The 10,281-nt window shown below is 35.1% G+C and overlaps 1 protein-coding gene across 1 annotated transcript; it reads left to right on the forward strand.

Moving 5' to 3' along the window:
* The first annotated feature begins 5,437 nt into the window (after positions 1-5,437).
* LOC114650994 (olfactory receptor 1571-like) lies at positions 5,438-6,439 on the forward strand. Its single transcript, XM_028800949.2, has one exon. It carries the CDS (start codon positions 5,483-5,485, stop codon positions 6,437-6,439), a length of 957 nt encoding a protein of 318 aa, XP_028656782.2. The 5' UTR covers positions 5,438-5,482.
* The last annotated feature ends 3,842 nt before the right edge of the window (positions 6,440-10,281 follow it).

Raw genomic sequence — 10,281 nt, forward strand, 5'->3', positions numbered from 1 at the left:
TTCCTTTACTTTAACTCTTTCAGGGCTATTTTGTTTTTCATTTTCTCCCAGGTTTGAATATTTTCCCCAAAAACTCAGTTTTCTCAAAACCATACATAACAAAACCTACAGTATATGCATTTAACATTAAACATTAGCTTTCTTTTTTTGATTTCCAGATCACTTCCATTAAAATCGGAGTTTGATAAGCCAGAGTCTGATTCAGCAATAACATGCAAAAAGCAAAAAAATTAATAATGTCCACAGAGTATTTTGCTTTGCACATTCGCTTTGCTCTTTTGCCCGACATCAATGCCATTCTAGATGCTGTTTACTCTACGCTCCTCACACACACACACAGGGATTCGATGTCAAGTCAATGAGTCTAACAGTCCTCCTAGCAAAGAGGGTCTACCCATAACATAATGGTTATTACCCTCTGCTCCTGGATATCAACTAAAGTCAACATCCCACCTCAACCCCTGCTGTCGATAAAAGTCAACATCAGCCCTAAAAGAGTTAACCATCCACCTACGCTTTGGCCTCCCTTGTTTTCTCTTTCCCTGCACTTCCATTCCCATCATTCTTTTTCCCTCATAATCATTGTCTCTCTTCTCATCACATGTCATAGAGGTGCATGAACAACGTTAGCTTACACATATATTAAAAGACTGTCTAGTATTAAAATCATCATCAATAGAAACATTGTTTTCTATTTATTGTGATACAGCAGATTTGTTGTGTATTACTTATTAATGAGCATATGCCTGCATGGCTTATTTGAACTGGCTTCTAATTAGATTTTTTTGATCTTTTGGCTGTTGGGTTAGATTTAACAATCCTATAAACCAGTTTGTTTGGACCACGTATGGAGAATGGACCAGCATTAATAAACTGATTTTTCTTTGAGAAAAAACTTAGTGGCCAAGTGATGTCCTTGATTCTGTCATTTCAAGCTTTCCTTGTAATTCTTTCCCTTTCTGGAACCCAGAATTTGGCTTTGACATTTCAGTCAAGAATAACAAAGATGCATCTATCATTGGCTGTGGTGGGCTGGCGCCCTGTCCGGAGTTTGTTTCCTGCCTTGAGCCCTGTGTTGGCTGGGATTGGCTCCAGGAGACCCCCGTGACTCTGTAGTTAGGATATAGCGGGTTGGGTAATGGATGGATAGATCTATCATTGGCTAGCACGTGTAAGATTGTCACTGCATTATTTAAGTTTGTGAGGACTACCCTAAACCATTCTGACTAAAAGAGAGGGGGAATACATTTGAGTATGGATTGCTACTTTTGGTAAAAAAAAGTTATTTTTTGAACCCTAAGCAACCTATTCTTTTAAATGTATTTTCGAAAACCTTTGGAGTCCCCCATATAAGGAGTGCTGCTAAAAAGGAAGACTATAAAAATAAAATTAAGTTTAAAATATTTAAGAGGGTTCCATCTAGTTTATCTGAGACAACCTAAAAGGATGAGCTTCAACAACTGATCACCCCCATTTCTAAATCCTCAACACATTGTATTATGCAATCAGCTAGATAACCATGAAATGCTGAACTTTAATGTAAAGTAAGCAATAAAAATCAACACTTAAAAATATCTGAAGACCCGATATAGGGAAAAACATAAGAGAAAAAAGGAATTCATAAGAATACGAAAGATCACAAGCTAAACTGGAGGTGCTGCTACTGTATGTGATAACTGACAATTGAATTCCTTGAAATTACAGTTTTACATAATCAGACTAATGCCCAATGGTTCCTAATTAACTAAGGAGATGATCCAAACAAAACAATTCCAAATTTCTCATTAATTATTGAATAATCAATTAACCTCTAAGATACAGAGCAGTTAAATGATTCTAGCAAAGAAGAATTCAACATAGTTAAATAATAATAATAATAATAATAAATTTTATTTATATTGCACTTTATATTTTAGCAATCCCAAAGTGCTACAGAGTAAAAATAGAATAATAAAATAAAAAAAGAACAGAAGAGTCTATAAAATACTTTAACAAAATGACTTTCTAAAAAGATGAGTTTTTAGGTTTCGCTTAAAGGCCTCAGTCGACTGTGGGGCTCTCAGGTAATCAGGGAGGGCATTCCACAGCCTCGGCGCCACCGATGAAAACGCCCTGTCACCCATGCTGCTGAGCTTAGTTCTGGGGACTTGAAGAGTGTTAGTGAGTACAGAGCGGAGGGAACGTAAGGAGTTATGGGGGGTAAGGAGTTCCTGTAGATAAAGAGGGGCATGTCCATAAATGCACTGATGGGTAAGAAGGGAGACCTTGTACTCTATTCTGAATGAAACAGGGAGCCAGTGAAGGGTTTTCAGGATTGGGGTGATGTGATCATACTTTCGCACCCTCATCAGGATCCTGGCAGCGCTGTTCTGAATATACTGGAGTCTCTGGATACTCTTGCCAGGAATCCCAATGAGGAGTGCATTACAGTAATCCAGCCTGGAAGAGACAAAGGCATGGACGAGCTTCTCTGCATCTGCCAGGGTGAGTAATGGGCGGAGTTTGGCGATGTTCTTGAGATGGTAAAAAGATGACTTACAGAGATATTTGATGTGGGTGTCAAAAGTAAGTTGGGAGTCCATTCTAACACCCAAATTAGTAACAGATGTGGAAAGAGGAATATTTTGGCCAGAGAAAGTAATACTGGTGATGGTAGAAGAGCGAAGATGATGTGATGTACCAACTAAGATGGCTTCTGTTTTGGATCTGTTCAACTGAAGAAAATTGAGCCTCATCCATGCCTCTATCTCCTCCAGGCAGGTAGACAATGTAGATGTTGGCAGAGGAGCAGTAGAGGAGGTGGGAGTAGTCCTGAGGTAAAGCTGAGTGTCATCGGCATAGCAATGGAACGATAAACCATGTCTGCCAATGACAGTTCCAAGGGGGAGCATGTAGATAGTAAAAAGGATAGGGCCCAGCACAGAGCCCTGTGGAACACCACAGGCGACGTTGTGGGTGTGGGACTTTGCGCTGCCAAGGGCGACATGCTCAGTTCTGCCAGTCAGGTATGATGTAAACCAATTTAGAACAATTCCTGAGAGTCCAATAGTGTATTGCAGGCGGTGAAGAAGGATGTTATGGTCTATTGTGTCAAAAGCAGCTGTCAGGTCAAGGAGGATAAGTAGTGAAGGTGAACCAGTATCTGCCGTCATCAGAAGATCATTGGTGACCCTGACCAGGGCTGTTTCGGTGCTATGGCCAGGGCGAAAACCAGACTGAAACTTTTCAAACAGATTGTTCAGTTTGAGATGATCGTGAAGTTGTACTGCAACTATTTTTTCCAGAACTTTGGAGAGAAATGGAAGATTGGAGATGGGCCTATAATTGGAGAGAACTTCAGGATCCAAGGTGGATTTTTTCAGTAGAGGTCTGATGACAGTAGTTTTTAGTGCAGAAGGAATATGGCCAGCCAGGAGGGACTGATTTATTATCCTGGTGATAAGTGGAGAGATGGCAGAAATGTTGGCCCTCAGCAAGGGTGAGGGGAAAGGGTCCAGGGAACTAGTAGACGGTTTCATTTTCCTGATGACATCCTCCACCTCTTCCCGTGTGGCAACAGAGAAAGAGCAAAGAGGATGGACGGTCTCAGACAATGAGTCAACAGTTGGGAAGGGCAAGATATCCTTGGTTAGAGTGGTGTAAACGGATATTATCAACTTTTTGTTTAAAAAAGTTGATATATATGTTGCATCTGTCATCAGTGGTCTCAGAATGGGCAGGTAAAGGAGGTTTGACAAGATGATTTATGGTTGAAAAAAGTTTTTTAGGGTTGCTGGAGCCATTTCTGATGATGGTGGAATAAAACTTGGACCATGCAACCTTCAGAGCTTCTGCATACGCTCTCATGTGTTCTCTGTAAGCCTGATGAACCTACAAAACAATCCTTCAATATTAAATTATTTTGAACCTTAATATCTATTGTAAGAACAAGCCAAGACAACGCTGTATAATTGGATAAAGAATACTTAAAAAAACATGTTGAATACAATTCGAGTCTTCCTCAGACTGTAGTCCTCTCAGAGTAAATGAGTAAGATGGTGGCTCCTTCAGTTATGACGTGTTCAGGAAGTAAGAGGAGGATCCTGGTGGGGACCCAGAAGTGACATCGGAGGAGGAGAGCTGTCAATCTCTCTTTCTGCAGATGGAGGAAAAATCACACAGCGTTAACCCCTGGATTGTTGGAGAATTACCATCACTAAAACCCTTAAACTGTCTCCCATGTGTAGGCACGTGGCACTACCAAGAAAACAAATCTAAGTAGACCAACTTTGAACAGGCAAAGGAAAACTAAGATCTTTGCAAAGCAGAAATGGAAGTCATACTCTTGCATTTCTAAAACAAGAAATGTTAGTAGGACAACGTTTTTCCCCGGTTATCCAGAGAGCGTCAATCCAATGCTTCAGTTGTGTTTCAAGGCATATTAAGTGACTGCCCAGTAAGGGCAGGGACAATAATAATAGGAGACAGAACACCTGAACAGAGCTTTTAAAAAGCTCAAGCCTATTTGGCTTAGCAAGCTAGAAATGAGAAATCCTGCGCTTTTAATACAAGACATGTATGGTAAAAACAAAAAGAAGGCAAGTAGAAGGTAACTTTTTAAACTAGTGACTGATTAAATGTGTATCACCCTGTACATATTTCATAATAACTCATAATTTAATATGATAAAAATGTTATTTTTAACAAATACTAGTTTTGATCATGCACATAATTTAAAAAAAACCTTTAACATCCTTTTTCAAATAGTTACACAGCTTAAAGAAAAACTGAAATGACACAAGTTATTTTTACTGTATTAAACAGCACAATTTCCACAAGCAAATCAATCCAATAAGCTTAATTAACAAAAGATTTCTGAAATTCTTCTAATTTAATTAAAGAGATTTAAATATAGTGTAAACTAATATTCCATAAACAGATATTTATTATATTACTTTTTAAAACCTTGAGTTAAGGGTATTGATTGAGTTATGGCCATATTCATTTAAATTATTTTCTGCTATGTAATTTTACCAGATGTAATTTTGACAACAGGTGTAAGCCTTTAATGCAAAGATTTCTGAATAGATAATTACATTTCCAAAGGAGAGCAATGTGTGAATGTAGGTTTAATGTATTCCCTAGGAAGTGGAGTTCTGCTAAACTAGACAAGAAAGTGTTAAATACATTTGTTATGTTTTGTCTGTGTGTGCTGGGGGGGAGTGGGGGGGGGGGGTTTGAAAAACATTTATATGAGGTTTGTCATCTCTTAGAAGTGTTTGGTCCAAAAGAAAAAGCGTGACTGCAAAGATTGAATTAAGGTACTAATTACTGTGAAAGGCCAGGAATGCTTTAAAATTTTAAGATGCAATTAAGGAAGAAGCTTTGAGAACTATGCCTTCGTATGTGACATCTGCTGTATTACTAATGAACTAATTCTAATTTATGACTATATTTCAGATCACCAAGAAGAAATGAACAAGAAAATGCTAAAATCTTAAATATGGCAACGGAGATGAATTTGACATTAGTTAGACCCTTGGGTTTTCATATTGGGGGCTTTCAGCTTTTACCATATACACAATATTATTTTATATTTCTGAGTGTTATTTATATGGCAACACTCTTTTGTAATTTTTTTCTTATGGCAATAATTTTTTATATGGAGGAGCTTCATACTCCAAAATATATTACTATATTCACACTCTCAATAATAGATGTAAGTTATAGTACATCCATCATTCCAAAATCAGTAGATGCCTTTCTGTTTGATTCTAAATTTATTTTGTACGAGACATGTTTGACTCAGATGTTTTTTGTTCTGTATTTTTCTGCAATGGAGTCGTTCTCAATTACTATATTAGCATATGAAAGATTAATATCCATTTGTTTTCCTTTACGGAGTGTCACAATCAATACAAACACTAGAATGATTGTAATTATACTTGCTTCTGCGTGCGTCCCTCTTGTGGTTGATATGGTTATGGTTTACTTAATTACACGCTTGTCATTCTGCAGATCTACTGTTATTAACAGTTATTATTGTGATCACGGACCTGTGTTCAACTTGGCATGTAATGATTTTACACCAAACTGGATGGCAGCCTACTTTGGAATTGTTACATTTTTCTGTGTTCCATTGGCTTTCATTATAATATCTTATATTTGCATTGTTTTGGCTGTGTTAAAGATAACATCAAAAGAGGGCAGAAAAAAAGCATTTAAAATCTGTACAGCACACTTATTTTTAGTAGCCATATTTTATATACCTTTGTTAGCAATTTACCTTACATCTTGGATAAAATTATCAGTAGACACCAATACAAGAATTTTCAATACCTCTTTAGCAGCTACTCTTCCTCCATTGCTAAATCCAATTATTTATACATTAAAAACAGAAGAAATAATGCAGGCAATTAAAAAGATATATAAGAAAAGGATAATTCATTCCTCTATGTAGTTCTTTTAAAAAATGTGAACAGTTTCATTTTAAATTACTAATTGACAATTGCTGAAAATGTCTTTGTAAGTCACTATAACCACAGACTTTGAATATAATTTTTGCAAACAAATTTTGTCATTGTGTCTAGTAGTTGAATTTGGGGTGTATTGTGGCTGATTTCTTCTATTAGAAGTGAATTCTCAATAGAAGGTCACTTCTTGTCTTTCACTGAATACTTTGCTTCTTTATGTGCCTCAGTTTTTGTTATCTCTTTGTACAGTCAAAGTGTTTACTTGTTATCCATATGCATTTTTTCCATAAGTCTATCTGTGCAAACATTTCCTTAGCCTGCTTAGTGCACTAGATGGTTGGAAATGAGTCTGAGTGCAAATGCAAAGCTTAGGCTAATCCTGAATGGGACACCAACACAAAGCAGGACACGTTCATACCAGCCCAATTTACAACTTCAATTAACCTAACAGACATGTCTTTGTTATGTGGGAGAAAATCACAGCACCCTGGAAAAATCTCAGATGAATATTGGCAGTGCATGCAAGCTCCATACTGACACTTTCATGTAAGTACTGGTGTATAATTAATTTACAATTTTGTTTTCTAATTTGTTTGTTATAGTTACATTCACATCTGGAATGTTCTTGTTAAAATTATGCAAACATGCGTATATAAAATTATACACAAATGTAAACATATGTAGATAAAAGTATGGTATATGTTGGTGTAACTTATTTAGAAGTCAAATCCTTTATGTGTATTATCAGAAATAAAAGATAAAAATATGCATTAACAAAACAATATTCTAATAATAATTTTCCAAAAAAAATTAAATTCATTACTTTACTATGTTGTTCCATATAAGAGCCACCAACACACCATACTTCACCACAAACACAATAAATGTGTTGGCAGTAACAAAGAGAACATCGAAATAAAATGTACAGTTGTCTTTATTTGTATCATATATGTTGTAACCCTCACATACATTGATGCTATGTTCATGAAATAAAATACAATACTAGTTATTACCCAACTTCTTAAAAAAGATAACTTACAAGAAGGATTACTTATATGTAAGGAATTAGATTTATGTTACAATGCACACCCAGAAATCTGTGTTTAAAGCTTTAAATTGTATGTCTTACATAGTATAAACATGCATGGTTATGTTTATTTTTCATGTACTGTACAGCATGTAGACACACATACCGGAAAATAAATATATGTGTAAAATGATTAAAATATGGTTTTGCACAAGATAAAAAGAAACAAGTTTATTTTGAAATGTGAATTTCTCAATTTCCTGATAAAGTTAACTTGCAGCAAAAGACGTGTCTTATAGAAAGACAAAAAGATTTTACATACTAAACTTGAAATAGTATAACCATTTCAGACACAGAGGACTGTAATATTTGTAGATCACATCTAATTATATGAAGCACCACTGTTTCAAAAATGTAACAGGTTATTGTAGGAAAATATGTGAAGTCATTGTTGTTTTTGCTGTATAATGCTTGTTCAGGTATGAAAGAAAGAACAAGGCTGTGTAAAAAAACAAGGCAAGTGTAAAAAATATGTTTCTTCAGTTTTCTTTTAAAAAGTATGCTGTTTAAAAATGATGAAATAAAGAACAATTCAGCCATATAGAGTTCCATTGTTATTGGACATTAAGTGGAAATATCTCCTCCAAAAATGTGTTAAAGCTATCTGTTGAAGTAAAACATTGATGGTCTTGAACTTAGTACAGAAAAAGTGACCATTCAAAACACTCATTACAGATGTCTTATAATATCTACTAAGTAACAATGCATAGTGAAAGTGCATTGTCAACACTACTAAGCCACAATGATGTTATTATAGACAGCAACAGACACAATATTGTCGCTCATATTTCAAACATACAAAGTGGGTTAATTCCATGAAGTTAGTGGAATAATGTCAAAGTCCACTTAAATTACTACCATAAGAGCCGAGATGAGCACAAGTTGACATCTTGACATCTTAACAATGAATTTGTCTGACCATATGAAATTAAAGTTTATACTCATGGCTGAGAATAACAAAGTTAGCCAAAGCTATAGGTGTCCAATAATAACTAGACATTCAGCAACAATAACTCGGTCCTCAATATAAAACACCTTTGGAGTACAAAAGCAAAACATTCAGGGCTCAATATGGTAAAATGAATTGTGTTTAAAGCAAATTGATTGTCCCTTAGAGTCATTAATGATATGAAAATTAAATCTTGAGGGATTAACCCTTTTTTGACTAGAAAATGTTTCTTCTTTTTGCTACAGTTAAAGTATAAAACTGACATGAAACAAAGATATACAATAGAACGTCTGAATTCACAATAGGCCAAAAGGAAAGTTAAGGGAAGTGGATGAGTTACAAAAATATACTTCACCAAAGAAGTGGCCAACAGTTAAAATCCTGTTAATGTAGCTGCAGTCGAAATTAAAAGTGAAAGTCAAATATTGAGAAACACTCAGCTAAACATCATGACAGGAGTGCTGGAGAACTCACTATAATTTTCAAATCTGCGTAATACAAAATAATATCAAAACCTTAAACCAGACGGTATGATAACCATAGCATTCTAAAACATAACAATATGCACTTTACAACTTGAATTTATGTAGTTTTTACTTTGAGCAGCGCAAACACCAGAATGATTTGTTTTTTTTTTATTTTCTAAGAGATTATTTTGATTAAGTTGAGACAGAAGCTCTAAGACCACAATTTTTTACCAAATAGTTTAGAGAAGAGGCATATTTGAAACTGGTCTGTATCAGGATTCTGGGACTTTTTGTAAATTATTGACAGGTCATTTTCTGGCTCTAGTACTGAGCTACATATCATTATAGGAGTTTTTAAGACAGAGGAATCTGATGAAACTGTTTGTTTCAATACTTTGTCATAAAGATCATTTTTGATTTGGGCTGTTTTCCACTGACATTTTGTTTTTTGTTCAGCTGTGCTAAATTACCAGGTTTTGCCCAGTAAGGGATGTGGCATTTAGAGGTCGTGCTCCTGTCAGTCACTGCTCCTCAGGATAAAGGGGTCATTTGAAGCTCATGTCCTTATCCAAATACTCAGATTCCAAAAACCTTCTTGCACTTTAATTTCATTAATTATTATTTGTTTCTGATTTTGAACTCTGCAATCCTTTTTGTCCTTGTTTTTGTCTCATGGTTTTTGTTCTCCTGGTTCAGACCCTTGCTTTGTTTATATATTTTTTTCTCTATTGCTTTTCTTCCAGATGTTGTCATTTTCTCTTGCCCTCAGGGCAGATTAGTCAGTGGTATTTAAATGTCCATACTTGATTTTCTTTATAAATGTCATTCTATCAATAGTCAATTTAAGTGCACCAGCAAATTTACCTATCAATACTATTTATAATAATCAATATATTACCTGTTGACAACATTTAAAGAAATGGTAATATTATGAGTAGTAATATAGTATTATTGCACCATGCACAGGGACAGAGTTCACAGAAATCCTCACTTGCAAACTAGGACACGACCACACCAGGCCAGTTTAGAGTTTTGATTAACATATTGCCATATAGTGGTGCAACTTATTTAGTTTACTATATCTATTTAAATTGCCCCTTAGATTCATTAGTGGTGTGAAAACTAAATCTGAAGAGATTAATCCTTTAAGTAAACAGAACATTTTTCCTTTTGGGAGGGTTAAGTTGTATTACTGAGATGAAAAAATGGTTATGTTATATTTTTTTCTATAAATGTTTGACAAAAGTCAATTTAAGTGTATCAGCAAATCTACCTATCAATACTATTGATAATAATCAATACTATTATGTATTGATAATGTTACAG

This window comes from Erpetoichthys calabaricus, chromosome 4 (assembly GCF_900747795.2).
Source record: "Erpetoichthys calabaricus chromosome 4, fErpCal1.3, whole genome shotgun sequence".
Classification (NCBI taxonomy): Eukaryota; Metazoa; Chordata; class Cladistia; order Polypteriformes; family Polypteridae; genus Erpetoichthys; species Erpetoichthys calabaricus.